This window comes from Drosophila persimilis, unplaced genomic scaffold, assembly GCF_003286085.1.
Source record: "Drosophila persimilis strain 14011-0111.01,24,50 unplaced genomic scaffold, DperRS2 tig00000002-arrow-pilon, whole genome shotgun sequence".
In the NCBI taxonomy this organism is placed as follows: Eukaryota; Metazoa; Arthropoda; class Insecta; order Diptera; family Drosophilidae; genus Drosophila; species Drosophila persimilis.
This window is the reverse complement of record NW_020825289.1, coordinates 4,427,186-4,445,165: the sequence shown is the minus strand read 5'-3', so window position 1 is coordinate 4,445,165 and position 17,980 is coordinate 4,427,186. Positions and strand designations below refer to the sequence as shown.

The 17,980-nt window shown below is 41.8% G+C and overlaps 2 protein-coding genes and 1 long non-coding RNA gene across 5 annotated transcripts; 1 reads left to right on the top strand and 2 right to left on the bottom strand.

The window, feature by feature from the left end:
• The first annotated feature begins 695 nt into the window (after positions 1-695).
• LOC6589995 (ell-associated factor Eaf) lies at positions 696-15,003 on the top strand. Of its 3 annotated transcripts, none has more exons than XM_026985247.1 (8): positions 696-858; positions 1,545-2,427; positions 2,501-2,593; positions 13,138-13,276; positions 13,374-13,594; positions 13,661-13,748; positions 13,806-14,352; positions 14,419-15,003. In XM_026985247.1, the coding sequence occupies exons 2-8, from the start codon at positions 2,301-2,303 to the stop codon at positions 14,824-14,826; spliced, it is 1,623 nt and encodes a 540-aa protein (XP_026841048.1). In that variant the 5' UTR covers positions 696-858; positions 1,545-2,300; the 3' UTR covers positions 14,827-15,003. The 3 variants fall into 3 exon arrangements, with proteins under 3 accessions (XP_026841048.1, XP_026841045.1, XP_026841046.1); XM_026985244.1 differs by having other exon boundaries at positions 696-878; XM_026985245.1 differs by lacking the exon at positions 696-858 and having other exon boundaries at positions 1,437-2,427.
• LOC113565057 lies at positions 2,896-4,504 on the bottom strand. The gene is made up of 3 exons (XR_003408414.1): positions 4,138-4,504; positions 3,459-4,066; positions 2,896-3,383 (listed from the first exon to the last, which is right to left on the bottom strand). It is a non-coding gene; the product is annotated as an uncharacterized LOC113565057 (long non-coding RNA).
• Positions 8,326-9,252, bottom strand: LOC113565056 (SUN domain-containing protein 2-like). Its single transcript, XM_026985248.1, has 2 exons — positions 9,213-9,252; positions 8,326-9,144 (listed from the first exon to the last, which is right to left on the bottom strand). Exons 1-2 carry the CDS (start codon positions 9,235-9,237, stop codon positions 8,570-8,572), a joined length of 600 nt encoding a protein of 199 aa, XP_026841049.1. The 5' UTR covers positions 9,238-9,252; the 3' UTR covers positions 8,326-8,569.
• Positions 15,004-17,980: the final 2,977 nt, after the last annotated feature.

The following is a 17,980-nucleotide window of genomic DNA, read 5'->3' as shown; positions in this document are numbered from 1 at the left end:
TGGGAAGAGCTGTAATATTCGCCGGAAGATCAAAAACCAGGAATTTGTTGTAATAACCGGTTGACAGCAATGATTCCCGGCAACACTAATTTTCATATCCTAGGGAAAAGGATATTATAGAATTGAGAAAATGTCCCAGGCTCCGTAAGTATCAGGATCGAGATAAACATATAGAAAATACTAATAATATACATGAATATGTCTAAGACATATCAATTTGAGAAAAGGTCTTTATAAATTACGTTTTATCTTCATATAATATTAACGAAATAGGGTATAAAAAGGCATATACCCGCATCAAGTCTTCAAATACCAGCAACATTGCGTCTGAACGACTATCCTCTTTCGTTTTTTTTGTTCTGACCTATTTCGCTAAAAACTTTTTTTACGCAAAATACAATAGAAGCAAGTATTTAGAATAAGCCAGTTAAGTAGAAAAATGATTCATTAATCGGATAAAATTATGTGGGCATGGCTAAAGGTTCTATATAGCTGAGAATATCTCACGGAATATCAAAAACGAGGAATATTGATGGAACTTGGATAAATCGTCAGTATCTTTACGGTAGATTTTGAAATTTGCGACGTTATTTCGGTATATTTCTGATATATTTTGTCGATAAGTCCGATTACTCGCCAACACTGTTTCGTCTCCACAATAACATCCGCGGTTGGTTTTTGGACCTAAAAATTATTCTTAAATCAACACCACCCCCTTTGTGAAAACAACAAGCATCTGACTGGGCTCGCCTAATTTCGATACAGTTAAAGCTAAAAAGATGTGACAGAAATTTCTCCAAGTTGTGGAGCGGAGTGGAAACGCAGCATTACGCACACACGGGCGTACATACATATGCAGTGCGTACATATAGACGACGGTATTTTTCGTCTACGTTTCAATTCGATTTTCGGAAATTTCACCTTCGCGTTGCTGTTTTTCGGCTATTTCAAACTTGTTTTTAGTTGTGTTGCCACTCTGCCACAGATCCGCCCACCCCCTCTTCCACGACCCATTTGCAGCCGCTCACTTTTATAATTTTTTGCTTACGTATTACATGTGGCAGTGTGCGTGTGCGTTCGCGTTTGTATTTTTCAACGAAAATGAGTGCTAATTTATACTAAACATGGAATGTAAAATGCAGAAAGTGGCATAATTTCACGCAAATTCAACCCCCTGAAATCCAGTTCTTTTTTTGTTCGTATAGAAGCCAGAGATCAGCTGTAATTTACATAAAGAAACCGTCTCTTCGTCGAGGCACGTGCATGTGTTTGTGTATGTGTGAAAGCGTTGAATGGGCTTGAAAATGCTTTATGCTCGCTAAAAATAATACACATGGCTCGGTAGAATTTGTGAATAATATATAGTATATAAGTACGTAGTTCTCAAATGTGTGTCAATATGAATACCAAAGCAGCAGGTGTAAATGCAGTGTTATAAAGCGTTGCAATCTGGTGGACTGTGTGTGTGTGGGTGTTTCGCAAACATATGGAAAATATATTGCATCGAAATAATAATAAATGTTTCTTCCGTCTTCCCTTCAAAGATAATCCCACATCACATGATGCGAAGTGCTAAGCGTAGCTGAACTTCAATAAATAAAAAAAGAGAACTGTCCAAATAACAGTCCAACGACAACGAGAAAATCCAATGTTAAATACTATCACAAAAACCCATAAACCGCCCTGAGGAAGGAGGAGAGGACCTTTAAACTCTTCTAACTTCTTTTGTTTTTTTTTTGTTTATTATTATTTTTTTTTTGGTTTTGTTTTGAGAACGTGCCTTCTTTTTTTTGGCGTGCAACACTTTTTTCGCGTCTCTGTGGAAAAGTTTTGCATCGTTTCAAAAAAAAAGATACACGTCGACACATACGGCCGCTAAGATTCCAAAACCCACGGGTACTAAACTGCAGCGTCTCAAAGCCAAGGCGGCTGCCAGTCAACATTACGGCGGTGGCAATCATCACAAGTCCGGGAGCAGCAGCAGCAGCAGCAACACCAACAGTAGAGGCGGCGACGTAAATTTTGGAACTCAAGGCGTGTACAACTATCAACGCGGTGGCGCTGCCGAGGAGCGTAGCTTTGCTCCGACGTCGGCGTTGGCGGCGGGAGCGGTTGCAGCAGCCACAGTTACAGCCACAGATGTTGGACAGAAGTCATATCAATACAACAGCAACAACAACAATTATCAAAAGTCAAGCCACACCAGTGCCAATTACAACAATAATAATAATAATCAAGAAACCTCAACAAACCTGCCTTATCAGCCACATCAGCCTCCACAACAGCAGCACAACCACACGATGATGATGACCAAACAAAAGAACACGCTGGCCGAACGCCTCAACATCGGGGACGAGGTGCGCGAGCTGAAGCTGGGCTCCACCTTCAATCCGAAGAACACCTCCACCGCATTTCACACAATCAAATGTAAGATTTGATGCGCCCGGCGCATTAGAGTCGCTTCTCTCTCACACACACATTTCCCTCTACGCCATTCCAGATGACTTCAAGCCAGCTAGTGTGGATACGAGCCGTATGGCAACAGTGGATGTTGGCTCAAATAATCAAGTTACTGTTATCGTGCCAAATTCAGGTGAGTCATCAATGAGTGCATTAGAAAAAATAAGCGTCCTCTAATTAAGGTCCTGGAACTGAAACCCAAAGCAACTACATAACTACATAATAACCCCTAGGTGAGCACTGGCATTACAATAAATTATGAAGGAAACTCAGATAATTTAATAGCATGCTTCGAACACACAATACTCGAATTCGAGGAACGAGTCGTATTCAAATTGGAGCGGGAGGAACGAGCTATCTTTGAGTAGTTATCGACTTATTTCCAAAGCGATATAAAGGATAGACAGAGTAGTACAGTAAAAGGACATTGGTCAATAGAAACCCATGCATTAGGGTTCTGGGTGGCCCCTACACAGATTTCTCCCGAAACTGCGCAAATGAGGAAGAGGATGAGACGGTATAACACCCCTTTCGCTCCCGAACAACTCTAAGGAGAAGAAGGCTGTAAGATTGAGCTGCACCTTTCATCAATCAAACATGTATTGGAACATTCAATGAATTTACATGTAATATTAATGGGGCCTTCCACTTCGCTTCCACTTCGCATGGATTCCGTAGACTTTAAACAGGCTTGTGGTTGCGCTGGGGCGTTTCGTCGGTTCGGCTTGGCTTCAGTGGCTAGCTGATGACATAATTTCGCCGCATTATGCGATAGAGTAAGTTGCACGGCGACTCACACTCAACTTACGGAGCACTTATGCACATCCATAGATACAAATTAATGGATTGCCCTGTGTGTTATTTTGTTTAGACAAAAGACCGCAGCCCCAGCAGCAAAGGGTAGCCAGAGATGGAGGAAAAGGCTGAAAACCAAATTACATCAAGTCAGGCAAAATGCAACCAAGCGTTCAAGTTTTTCTCTCATTTTTTTGCCTTACCAGTACTATTTCGCTATGCTCTTTGTGGCCAGACAGTGTCTCTAGGTTGTCGACGGTCGATCGTCTGCTGTTGTTGTTGGTGGTGGTACACTCATTGCGGCCGAGACTTGGCTTGGTAACGCTTCGTTGATTGCGGGGCGACGAGTCGCCAAAAGAGTTTCGTCGGCAACGACTATACGATGTACTCGTACCGCTGGCATTTGGTCAAGTGTGGGTTGGCTCTCGAAGCATTCCATTAAAGCGCTGCTGTAACTGTTCAATTTCCCGTTCTCCTGCTGTTCCCGGGTGAACTAGTTTATAGTTTGGCATCAAATAACATTGATTCGGTGCACAAATTTCCCATAAGTGACAAGGACAGAGATCATTCGCCACAGCCGATGTGCTGTTCTCGTCGAAAAAATTGATATCATGGCATAATAAAACAATACCAATATTTAAAGCTTTCTCTTAACATAATACAAATTGTAGTAAATTTAGAGAGCGACATCTGTGAAAATCGATCCCACAGCGCATTCGCCAGGTATTAATATACATAGAACTCTTCCTTCCATATGGGACTTTCTTTCATTTACGTCAATCTTTCCATTTTGGAGACGGCCTTTTGTACCCTTTTTGTATTAAAAAAAAATAATCAATAAATAAAAAAATAATCAAGAGGATTAGTCTCTTTGGGACCTACCTGGAGGACAGTAGACACCTCCCTCACAGTAAACTACTGCCGGTGCTGGGCAATTGGTTCCGGACGGCAGTGTAAAGGGATAGTTTTGTCCGCCCGGAGCACCAATTCCGGGTCCTCCAGGACTGACCCCTTGAACACAGAGACTTAGGAGCTACCCAAGGACTTTCGATAAGCTTTCGATAAGATTTTCACAGATTTTCTCAGCTCTGAATTCGTTGGTGGACCGACTTGTTTGTTTTCATATATTGTCAGGGTATTGTGTAAAAGATTCTTAAGCTGCAGGACATGAGGCCAGCTAGTGGCTATTGCATTGTGAAAAAGCGTAGCCGCCACGACACCTAGAGACACTATTTGTAATCCAGTCAGTTTGGTCAACGCAGATCATTAGTCGTTGGTCATATTATACCGTAAAGTATTCTCTCGCAATGCTTCATGCTCCCATATGTTGTTGGACGGCATACAGTCGAAGAGGATTTCCGATCAAGTTCTGATTTGACGCGGACTGTTCTATAACGAATCGTTTTGCGTTTTAACTAAAGAGCTGATCTGCTTATATAAAACAATTTTCCACAAATATCAAGGTCAACGAAGCTTACATTTGGGCAAACGTTTTTCTACCGTTTCCACATCTCTGAACATCCTTGTTGCTGACTCTACATTGGGACAAGCTGAGCTAGAGATTTTGGCATATCCATATCAGTATATTTCCTCGCTTGCAGATTCACAGCCATCATGCTGTATGTCTGTCACGAATCTACCCATTCCGCTCTAATGGGATTGGCATGAAAATAGATATTACACACTAAAAACCATATGTATGTGATTCAAACTAGCCAATGGCACTCAATACTGAATGATACAGATTTATTTACCAAATAAATTGTTGAAAATAGCTAATTCTTCGGCTCTATCTCGCTTAAATTGAGATTGATTGGCTCTATCAGCTTACCGTCCGCATAAATCTCAATAAGTGTGCCAATGTTGTACAGAGAGGAACTGCCCTTCTTTAGCTTCGCACCGGTTTCATTTAAGAAATTCGAAAATACTTCCGTCATTTTCGATATTATTGCAAAAGTATCTTTGGGTAGCTGAAGGCAGAGTGCAGCTGCTCAAGCGAAAAGAAAAGGATCATAATAGGTCTATCACCGATAGATTCTAGCCACTTACCGATAAACAGCAACGACAGCCTCATTGTAGTCGTCGTTGCATGGGAAATGTGCCTCGGATTGCTGAAATTTGACTCGTAACTTTAGAATTTTAACTGGGGAGCAGCATGACAATTGGTATTAGATAAGCGTCGGCAAGTACATATCCAAGTACAGCAGTGACAAGGTGGAATAATAAAAGTAACAAGTTGTCAAAAAAAAAAACACAGTTAGATGTTCGATTTTTGAGGCTATTCTCCTAAAATCGCAAAAAATAAATTCATTTGAGATTCAATTAAAACGGTATAAATGTAGAGTTGGAAAAACATTAGTTTTTGTTATACCCGATACTCAAAATGAGTATTGGGGTATATTAGATTTGTGGTAAAAGTGGACGTGTGTAACGTCCAGAAGGAATCGTTTCCGACCCTATAAAGTATATATATTCTTGATCAGCATCAATAGCCGAGTCGATTGAGCCCTGTCTGTCTGTCCGTCCGTCCGTCTGTCCGTCCCCTTCAGCGCCTAATGCTCAAAGACTATAAGAGCTAGAGCAACGATGTTTTGGATCCAGACTTCTGTGATATGTCACTGCTCCAAAAATATTTCAAAACTTTGCCCCGCCCACTTCCGCCCCCACAAAGGGCGAAAATCTGTGGCATCCACAATTTCGACGATACGAGAAAACTAAAAACGCAGAATCGTAGAAGATGACTATATCTTCTAGAGTGCAAAATCTGAACCAGATCGTATAATTATTACAGCCAGAATCACGAAAACAATTTCACTCTTTCTCGCTCTGTCTCACTCTAACACACAGGTTTCATGGTCGGTTTTGCCAATTGCAAAATATGAGTTCAAGGATCTCAGAACCTATAAAAGCCAGAGCAACCAAATTTGGTATCCACACTCCTGTGATATCGGACCTTGACCGTTTCCTGTCCAAATTTCGCCACACCCCCTTCCGCCCCCGCAAAGGACGAAAATCTGAGGCAACCACAAATCTCAGAGACTATTAAGGCTAGAGTAACCAAATTTGGTGCACACACTGTCACTATAAAACGTATATCTCAGAATCTCGCCCCACCCCCATCCGCCCCCACAAAGGACGAAAATCTGTTGCATCCACAATATTGCAGATTTGAGAAAACTAAAAACGCAGAATCATAGATAATGACCATATCTATTAGATTGCTGAATTTGGATCAGATCGGATCGTTTTTGTAGCCAAAAGCAAGAATTCAATTTGCAGTGGCTACGCAGCGCCCGACGTCACGATCAGACTGATTTTCTGTCTCTCTCGCACGCACTCGTTGTCGTGTCGTTAAATATTAGCGGCGTCTGCCGGAGGAGAGCCATACTGACTTAGTATCGGGTATAACCGTAGAGTTGCGGTGTCCGCAGCAACTCACAACGTTCCCCCTCGTTTTAATTATATGAATATGAAATCAAACAATTTAGTATGTAAGTACTTTTTTTTGAGAACCCCCGCTGGAGAAGTACAAAATGCATAAAATATCATTGGCTTTTTTTATTGCTGTGTCTCATGACAAATAAGAGCAAAATTGAGAGAGATCGCGGAGAGATCTTCTCTCCCCGCATTAACCAACAAATCAATTCACCATTTTAAAAATCTTGGGCCTCGATCAGTAGCCAAAAAAAAGCGAGCTGCTAAAAAGGGATGTATTTGCTAATTGGTGAAGTGAAAGAATGCATACATATGTGTATTAAGACATATGTCTGTGTATGTTAATGTGGTTGATCCCTCAAATTGCCAAATCTAGTTTCAGCTAGAATTTTAAAGATACGGGATAACGCCGTACACTAAAGATGATGTTATCTACCAGATTACCAAAAATCGTTGTGATCGGATTGATTAATGTCCAGAATGAAGAAAACACGCCAAGTGTAGGGAGTCTCTTTGAAGACCTGATTTTCGAACACTATTATCGCATCGCTGGTTTAACCAGAGAGAGGAAAGAGAAGTCTAACAGCTCATTCGGTCAAATGTGTGATCGTCCAACGACACTATTGTATGCTGTATGATCGATTGGGACGGGACGATAGTATCGAGCTGGGTCTCTAGCTCTGTGTCTTCCTGAGTTTTGCCAACGAGGCTTTCTTTTTAAGGTATTAAGCAACGCGCATAGCAGGGTTAGGTAGCTCTTCCTTTCCGATTTTGGGCATCCTTATTGTTATTGGAGCCATTGACCAAATGGGAGTCTAAATTGCTGAAGGCATCGGTGGTAGGCAAGTTTTTTAAGCCATTATGGTATCTGGGCCAAGTTAATGGTGAAGTTGTTGGCCAATTTGTTGTAGGACAATTTGGTGGTGACCAAGTTTTTGTAGGCCACGTCGGTGTTGACCAACTTGGTGGTGGACGCAGTTTCTCTGAGCTTGATAGACGTATAGGGCATTTTCCAAAGCCTCCTGGTATTGCAATAGCTTAAAATCATCATTGCAATTATCATGTCCGTCGATATTTGACGTGAAGAGCAACGCCTCAAGGATATGGATCTTTATTAGCAATCCATATGGTATCCAGGGATGCACAGCTCACAAACTCACCCAGAAGAGCATTAGCTGTATCCTTGTCTTGTCTTGGATAATATATTGATTACGGTTCAGTACAGCCACTTATATAGAGATGACGGCTTGTCAAGCACATTTTATAATATTCAAGTTTGCATCTTTAGTTAGGGGCCTGTGGCCAGTTGGCGATGGAGTTGTTTTCTGCCTGGAATGTAGACCATTTCTGACCACTGAAAGGGAGTTTTAATCGGGGAATCCGCTTTAGACACCCAAGGTTACCCGGTCTCGTCTCCATCGCATTCATCATCCCTCCCCTGTGGTAACTTCGGATTCGACCTACTTTTACGCATCGAACAAAGTAATCTATTTGGATATGGCTGAACTTAGGTAGATCGAAACTAAAGCCCTGCATGAACGGGCAACAACGGGACTTGCGCATCCACTATACTTATTTCCGTGTGTGCAATAATGTTGTAAATGCATACAATATACATAAAAACTATTCCTTCCTATAGCTATGATTTTATGAATACTGTGGATTCATGCAGGGCTCTAATCACATCCCCATGACCACCGGCTCAAATAAAATGAACATATTTATAGTACTACCTGCTACTCAGTTTCTACATATCCTCCCTATGAATGAAATAAACTTGTGAATCAAATTGTGAATGACTGAAGATGTCTCAGTGACTATACGAACATTATCTTGCTTAGCAGTAAATAATAATAAATGTGACTATATTTAAACAATATCAGTTGTTTTCCAGTTCGTCGAGCTTGGTACGTATACAGTCCTCTACACTGGAATCTACAGTTTCATGAACCTTGTCGTTATCATTCTCCGTGCGTCCCAATAGACGCTTGCTTTGGTAATTAGCCCGACGTCGTGGCTTGGAAGAGTTCTCGTTCTCGATAACAATCCGGTATTCTCTCTGCCATCTATATTTTCTCCTTAAAATATGCATTTTCCCTCTTCTCTTGTGGGGGGGCAGCGGCTTAAGCCGAGAATCGGTATTACCGTTCCTTATGATAATGGTAATGGGCGGCTGTTGGACTGTTGGGCTTTGAATAATGTTATCTATGTTGTTTATGTTGTTGTTATTGTTACTGTTTGTGTTCTGACCAGCTTCTATTTTTCTATTCGCCAGTTCTTTTTGGCACAGCTGAAGTAAAATATCCATCACTACGATTTCGCTCTTCGTCCCTGACGTGGTGTTGGTAATCGATTGAAGTACCTGGGTTCCTTTTTCAATCAATTTGTCGAACAGGGAGTGCAGATTAGAGAAAGAAAAGGCCACACACTGCAGTTCCAACCCATAAAATAGGGCTTTGGAAAACAACGATTTTAATTATCAAGCCGCTCGCTTACAATTCACTGAATAGCAAAAAACTCACCAGCGAACATCAGAAAATGCCGCATACTTAGACACCTTTGATCTTTAACTATGCTCGAAGCATCATGCATCGATTGTCGGACCGGAACAACACCGATTATAAGGATCAAATTCTGGAACTGTTACTAGTCTTTGATTTCATGCTCGAAGCTAAGGGTATTATCCACAGTCGCGTCAATGCACATAGCCATTCTTGGTGGTCTGTTTGAAGCTATTCTTATTCAACCTTTGCGTTCTTCTCTTTCTTTTCAATTAGCAAAAGAAAGAAAGAAAGCGAACTGGCATTGGATTCTCCTCCTGCTCTCCCCATCCATCACATCTCCATTCTTTCTCTGAATCATTTATTTATTTACATTTTTGTGTCTCGTTTTCGCAAGCGGAAGCATTTCTTCTCGCACATCGTGGAGTTTGCGTGTATGCGGATTTACTGGCTTATCCAGAGTGTGGGGAAGAGAGAGAGAGAGAGAGAGAGAGAGTAAACGCCCCTTCGTCTGGCGGCACTCGTATTCTGTCACATGTGTGATCGCGCAAGGGCGCTACTGTATGCTCTACTGCTCTTTCGCACGCATTCTGAACTTCTTTCTACCGCTATCTCTCCGACTTTGTCTGGTGTGGGCGTGGTGTGAATGCGACAGCGATACATCTGATCAAGGTGTACTGCAGACAAGAACAGCTTGTATTTCATTTACTTGTACTATTGTACAATGCTAATTATTCACACCATACTTTTATTACGTTTATTTCCCGCACTAGCCTCAGCTGATGTACCTTGAGAGTGTAGTGTAGTCTTATTGTTGTTGGAGCATGTCGCCTGCACGCAGTCTGCAGTCTTTCGGCCTCTAAACTGTATAAATTGTTGATTTTTCCCAGCGGAATTTAGGAATTCTACGCTATATTTTACGTCTGCCTGTGGCTTCACTCTGACCACCAGGAAATGTGGGTGGTAGGATTTTTTTATCTTGGTTGACACGGCTTGGGCATTTTGCAGATCCAATTCCAGTAACTTACAATCGTTGCCACAAGCCACAGTTTAAAGATGTGTGGCGTGTTTTGATCATCCCCACGGTATTTGGGATTTGGGTGGGATATTTCCAGCTCAACCAGAAAGACTACAGGTAGCCATCCGCCTCGTCTTGAAAGATATTTGGATAGCATTTGTACTCGTATAACATCCATGCCCAACAGGCTTTGCCTCGGAGCCGTATCACGATAAGAGTGAAAACTTCTAACCAGTGAAACAGAATATTTTTCAGGGATTCTCCTTTAATCTTTGATCGCTAAAGGACTACCGATATCCATCGCATACGACATACCAGCATGAGCTGGTTAGAGCGAGTTCTAAATCGATTCGTGCTACGTTTATTGGCCGTAATAGTCACCACCGATTCGTTTTACGAGAATGCACTTCCCGTCCACTTCGCACTTGGATATACACCCAAGTGGGCCGCAATGAGCGTTGAGTCTTTCGACCAAGTCGTCGGGGTCAATTCTGGACTCTTGGACTCCATCGTTGACTGCCTGAGGAATCACGGCTTCGAGCTGGCCCTGTAACCGGGTGTATTTTGCACTATCCCTATCGGACGATCCTTTTCTTTTTAAGGCCTGAAGCAATTCCTTGGCCATGGTTAACAGCTCAGACTTGTCGATAGTGATGACAATTTTTTTTTCAGGAATTTCCGACCCACACGGTCCACTTGGGTGGTCTCCAGTACAAGCTGGTAGCAACTCATTCGGGGGCAGGTATGGTGGTCGATAAGGTGGCAAGGTGGGCGATGGGTGATATTCTGGCCACCTAATCGATGGCCGACTGGCTTCCTCCTCTTCCTGTGTTTCATCCTTATCATTACAATTCCAATTTGGATTTAAAAGTGTTGCAAATCCGCATACTAGGTTTGAAATTTTCTGTACAGAATTGGCGCTAAATGTGCGGCTGTTGATCTTCGGACTAACAGGTAATTGGTAATTATGTTGGACCGAATACACGGCCAGGCCATTTTCCAGCGCCCTTTGGTATCGCAACAGCTTGCATTCTTCATTGCAATCATCATTTCCGTAGACATTTGACGTGCCAAGCAACGCTATAGGTGAAGAGGTATTTAGTAGTCTTCCATTTGGGAGCTGATGTCCAACTCACCCAGAAAGAGCACTAGTAGCATTCGCATCGTCTTGGAAAGTATGTCTTTTTTTTTTAATTTCGGTCACTTTTATATTGTTTTCGATTAGTCAGGCTCATCCATGGCTAAAGGATTTTATTTCGAATTCGTTCAATTCTTTAAAAAGCCGTGTCGAGATAAGACTATAACCTTGGAACATTTCCAACCCGGAAAAAGACTTCGAAATCGACTTCGGGCCTCTCCCGGCGGAGTATTCTGGTCCTGGTTAACTTCCCTAGAACTCGTTTAGCTTACTCATAAAATAATTGGGGATTGGGGAGAGCTAAACCATTTCACAGATATCATTTAAAAATACGTAATAGTACCCAAAAATAAAGCGTACAGAGCTGGTCGATGCCCCTCAACTTTGGTAGGGTTACCATATACGAAAATTCAACAAATTGACCAAGCCTTCTTTAAAAGAATGTTGTCTTTCGATGGTCTGAGCAAAATGACTGACTGATTGAGCAACTCAGCATCTGATATTATTTACTAGCACCAGTTCCGAGCACCACACAGGGCGGGAATGGCATTAGCAAAGAGCCGGACTCTTTGGGTTATATCTCTGGGAGAACAGTCCTAGTAGATTTATTTTCCCAATAAGATCCAGTACGTATTCCAACAAAAGCTCTGAGTAGAATACTTAACATTTTTTGTGGACTACCCGTCTCCATCGCATCCAAAATCCTTCTGGCTGCACTTCTTCCAATCCCCATTCTCTAAGTATCTCTTGCACTCATTTTTATGATCCAACCCCATTGCCTGGTAAATGTACGGTGGGAGCGCACGCCCAAGATCTCGTGAGCAATACTTATTGCTCGAACGAACGGTCTGTAGGAATTGTGTCTTGGATTATCCAGTGGGGGCTTCCTATGCGGTCTCAGTTGTGTGTTCAAATTTCGCTAGCATCCCGGATATCATATCCCTTTTTCAAGTGGACTAGTCAAGCGTTTTACATAACACGCACAGGTAAAGCGCTTCGTTCCGCTTTTCAAATGTTAAGGAAAGCGTGCGAAAATAAATAAATATTTGTTACGGAATATTCATATGCGGGGCCGGTAATTGATTTAAATGAATGAGCAAATACCTATTCTTACATATATTTATTGTAATGACAACGACCATAGGAATGGGGATGTGGATGTGGATGCGTAACGGTAACAGTAACGCGAACCGGATTTCGGTTGATTTGGATGAACCGGTTAGTTCGTTCGCTGCAGTCGAAGAGCGAAAGGTGTCCGGCAATGCATGCATACATTATTAGTGTGGAACGTTTCCAAATCTGAGTGTTTTCCCATTATTACTACATACTCGTATGTTATTTTGCAGCTGCGTTTCAGCTATCCGCCCACACACGACATATTATAATATATGTATATTATTTTGTTAAATTTTATCAATCGAATCGCTCTATTGGGAATAGAAAATGAGTTTCTTTTAGCTTAACTGTTCCCTGGGGCATTGGCGTGGCACATTTCGTTCTGGCTCGGGATCGGCTTGCTCGGTATTGTACTTATCATTTGGATTTGCCTTGGGCGACATACAAATATTGTGATTTGGACGGGGGAGAGCTTGTCGGAGACTTGAAACAAATTCGTATTGCTTTTCACCTTCATTCCCGGTTAAATATAACAAAAGCATAAATTTACGTTTACATTTCGGTGTGAGTTTTGCTGAACTCGCGTTTAACCAGTTTATAGTATAATATGTGCTGTATGTAACTAGGCTGAGTAATGCCAAAAACTTATAAGACACACTTTGTTTCTATTCCAGAAAGTTCCGGTGTGCCTCATACAGTTTATAAGGGTAATCAGAGAGAGTATGCGAAGGAATGCTTGATGATCTACGACAAGGAGACGGGTGCTATCACGATTGAGAAACTAAATCATAACATACAAGTGAAGAAGACAAGGTGATTGATGAGCCACTGCATCGTACATACTCGTGTGTACATGGTTCCTAATCAGGATCGTATTTCACCGAATACTATTATTATATGAACTTTGCAGAACCGAAGTTACCAACAAACCAGTACAGCTGCCGGCACAGAGTGTGCCCATGAACATGGGCCACCAAGGACAGGTCCTAGGCACGAACGGATCCGTGCCCCCACCCATGGCCCAATTGGCACAAGGGCCTTTGTCCGGGCCCGGAGGCAAACTGGAGAACAGCACCATGCGAGTTTCATCGAAGACAAAGGTCTCAACGGGCAGTCGTCGGAATAATATAAGTACGTATCCATTGCGATTGTAAGCGGTCCGATTGGAAACCCTCATTTGCATTCATTGCCTTCCAGTTGACTTCAAGCCGCGCAATTCGCCCATGCAGCAGAGCTCCCCTTCGCGACCAGTGGTCACCCATCGGAGTCCGCAGTCCGCGCCAGCGTAAGTTCTCCTCCTTGGGCATCTTTCCGAAGCCATCTAATGCTCTGGATCTTTCAGTTGGGATGCAAACAATGCCCAACAAACGTTGCCCAGCATTCCCATGATAACGGACGATGACGACTTTGGATTGAGGGCCGCTTTCCACAATGGCGGTCAGGCGAATATCTCCGGTTCCTCGACAGGCTCGTCGTCAGGCCAGCCCGACCTATATGGATCCTCGTCTTCGTCGCACATGGGGAAACAGCGGCAGGCTCATGGCAAGCGTCAGCAGATTCATCAACGTTCCAGTCCACCCGTGCAACAACAGCCACACTATCAACAGCAACAGCAGCCGAACTACGGGCGGGCCTATAATGGCGCCAGTAACTACGCACAACCACATCCCCAGCAACAACGGCACTCTCCGCACCAACAGCCGCATCAGCAGCAGCATCAGCGGCACTCCCCACAGCAGCAGCAACAGCGGCACTCTCCACAGCAGTTGCAACAGCAACGCCCCACGTCTTACGGGCATAGCAATAATATGCCCATGGACTTGGACTCATCCAGAGAACATGATCTGGCCTCACAGTCTGTTGCGCAAGCGGCTGCCGTTCTCGAACAGGTTGGTTCTGGGATCAATCAGTTTGAGAATATATATCAATTTGTTTATGTGTTTATTCATTCGTAGCAAATTGGCGGTGCTCTAAGTGCCTCTAGCTCCAGTTCCGAGTCGGATTCCAGCGACAGTGATAGCGGCAGCGACTCCGATGACAGCACCGAGGATGATCGTTCTATGAAAGAGCAGCAAGAGCAACAGCAGCAGCAGCAGCTGCAGCATCAGCAGATCCAACAGCCAGCCCCACACCATCAACGCCATCAACAGCAACAGTCCCAACAGCACATGAATCAGCTGCCCAACCTGGGCTTGGGTTCCATATCACCATCCTACAACAACCATCATAACCATCAGCAGCCGCAGCCGCAACCGCAGCAGCAACAAATGTCCGGCGTGTATGCGTCCAATGGTGGCTTTCCAAATGACTTGCTGCAAAACGATCTGCAGTTGTCCTCCAATTCGTCCGACGATGACGATTAGCTGCATTTAAGTTTCCATATAATTTGCCTTTTTTGACTAACAAAAAACAAAACAAAAACAAAAAGAAAAACAACATCAATTGATATTCTGTTTATATGCGTGTAATTAAGTTGTAATTATTGAGGAGAGAATTTAATTGCTAGTGAAATTTTTTATAAATAAATTCTTAGTTCTATATACCACGATATACACGAGCATACATATATTAATTAATTTTTAACACTATACTTAGAACTTCCAAATGTGCGGAAAAACATTCAATACGAACACAATACAACACAACGCAAACACTACTTTGCCAATACATATTTCAATGTATGTACATTAATTTTAAATACGAAATCTAATACAAAGGTTATGTGAAATTGGTTGGGAGTGGAGTCCTAAAGAAGAGCTCATATAGTTATATATATACTCGTACACCAACAAGAATTACAACACAATTACAACAAGAAACGAAGGGAAACTACAAGAATTATTTAGTTTCTAATGCAAATGCTGCAAAGCTTAATCTTAATTGTTAAGTTACCGACAAACATACATACTGCAAAAATAGAACAGAACATGACCACAGCGGATTTTTGCCATTAATTACGCATTTTAATCTAAGCCTTAAATCATTCGGATACCAAAAGTGAAAAAAAATTTCATGCTGATTAGATTTGGAAATGGAAATGGAGGCCCTTATTTGAAATACCTTTTGTTTGGCTCATTTTTTAGTCATATGTATTTAATTATGTAATTCTCCATTAATCTGGGCATTGTTATGGAAGCGATAATCCCTATATGTTCGTGGATAAATTTCAATTGACTTGTTTGCTATTGCCCTCTTATCTTTATTAGTTAACTATTCGCGCGGTATGAAGACATATGTGTTTTTAGCTCATGTTTTATTTGAATTTATTTGTAGTTCTTTAATTAATTTTTAATAGCTATTATTATGATTTTGTTATTTGCTTGCAATAGTTTAAAGCAATGAGAAAAGAAATAAATGTGAAACAAAAAAGACGCCCTGCGTGAACCGCTTTTTTTGTTGGCTCCTTCCACACCCTGATACCAAAACTATCGATGGACTATGAGCATTATTGTGGTGCACTAATACTTTACTTACTCAAAATACAACTCCTTCCAATTGGGTGAGCGTGCGTGCCATGCAGTGCCGTTCCGTGCCCCAAAGTCCAGACACACACTTACTAATATTAACACTATTTCATTTGCCAACACAATAATAAATTGTATTTATAAAGTACCATCCATCAGGAAAAACGACCAATAGAAGAGGAAACGCCAGAGAGGAGGAGATAGAGAGATAGCGATATGAGATGATAGGAATTATTTTTTGTACATGCTATATATGATAGTAATCAGGCCTTGAATAGTAGTAGAACTCCCTCTCTCGTTGGCAGACTGCAGAAGCAAATCACCAATAACTACAAATACAACTAAATAATGACAAAATGATTCAGATAATCATAAGCACAATATACATATGCAAAGAAACTAGAACTAATTATAGAATCCACAAATGCCTACGATCACAATGAAACAATGAGAGTATCTTAGTCTAATTGGTAAGCAAATATATATATACATATATACATATATTATATACACACATGCATGTACACGACTTTATATACAACAAACATACATACCTAAATACTCTCAGTTGAATTAGTTTTAATAACGACAATTAAACACTCAACAAGCAAAATAAATTATGACCGATTTGGTCGTGTGGTTCTACTTATTAGAGGGAGGAAGTTTGGGACATGTTTGCGGGTCGGATCGGATCCAACATATACTCGTAGCAATTACTTGTTCAAATTGTAATTGTAAACTCTACATATGGCTTCCCTCCGCCAGAGGGCGCTGACCTTAAACGACAAAGGGTGTGTGAGAGCGAGAGAGATAGAATATCAGGCGGATCGTGTAGGGCGCTGCGTTGCCACTGCAAATTGATTTGTTCCTTTTGTCTATAAAAACAATCCGATCAGATCCAGATTCGGCCATCTGGTAGATATGGTCATTCTTTATGATTGTGCGTTTTTAGTTTTCTCGTATCTTTAATATTGTGGATGCCACAGATGCCACAGGGTGGGGTAAAATTTTGAAATACACTTGCAACAGTGACATATCACAGAAGTCTGGATACAAAATGTCGTTGCTCTTATAGTCTCTGAGCACTGAGCGCTCATAGACGGACAGACGGACAGACAGACAGGGCTCAATCGACTCGGCTATTTATGCGTATCAAGAATATATATACATAATTTATGGGGTCGGAAACGACCTTCCTTCTGCACGATACACATATCCATTTTCACCACAAATCTAATATACCCCTATACTCATTTTGAGTATCGGGTATAAAAATGAATGTATGTGCCTTTTATAACATCATTGCACAAGTATAGAGCGGGCCTATCAAAATCCCTAATGAGTCGGATTGGGATGACTTGTAAGAGTTATACGGGGCATATCCTTTTTCTTAGCCTTGATTTCCTTCACCACCACCTGCTCTGGACAGAGCAAATGGTAACATATTGAGTCGGGGAGAAGTTTATTTTAAAGGAAGCAATCTCCCTGGCATAAGAGATGTTGAATTTATCCACATTTAAGCTAACAAAATGTATTTTGCTTATATAAAAGCATAAAAAGCAACAGCTAAAGCATAAAAGCTGTCAGATCTGGGGCTAGTCACTTTGGTGGAACACCCACCAGTGGTTTTGCCACCACAGGCCTGGTACCTGTGATGGTCCCGGTGGTCCGGGACGTCTGTTTACTAGTGGGATCAGACGGGATAGGTAATGAGCCAATAGCTTATTTATAAGCCCTGAAAATTCAAACACTGCACCGGTGCAAGTGCACTCATTGCGGTAAACCCGGTGGGGGTTTTAAGCGGGATACCAATTATTAGGATCGTGTAATTTTGGAAAATACCTGGAAGGCGCTCTCAGATAAATTGGGGAAAACAGGTAAGTTTTATTATTGATCTTTGTATATTCATTTATCTATATGTATACGAGGTTTGCTATTTATATTTCGGGAATTGGCAATACTAATGCTATTACGTAAAATCTGACAACGCCACAATAAACTCTGTAATTTTTTAGCACATATGTACATACAACGTTTTTATGTACAATTGTTT

Bases quoted from the DNA above. Each gene is read 5' to 3' on its own strand.
- LOC6589995 (XM_026985247.1), top strand. From the start codon at position 2,301: ATGATGATGACCAAACAAAAGAACACGCTGGCCGAACGCCTCAACATC. The intron at 2,594-13,137 runs GTGAGTCATCAA...TTTCTATTCCAG, and splicing joins TGTTATCGTGCCAAATTCAG to AAAGTTCCGGTGTGCCTCAT. The intron at 13,277-13,373 runs GTGATTGATGAG...TGAACTTTGCAG, and splicing joins ATACAAGTGAAGAAGACAAG to AACCGAAGTTACCAACAAAC.
- LOC113565056 (XM_026985248.1), bottom strand. From the start codon at position 9,237: ATGCGGCATTTTCTGATGTTCGCTG. The intron at 9,145-9,212 runs GTGAGTTTTTTG...TGTTTTCCAAAG, and splicing joins GCATTTTCTGATGTTCGCTG to CCCTATTTTATGGGTTGGAA.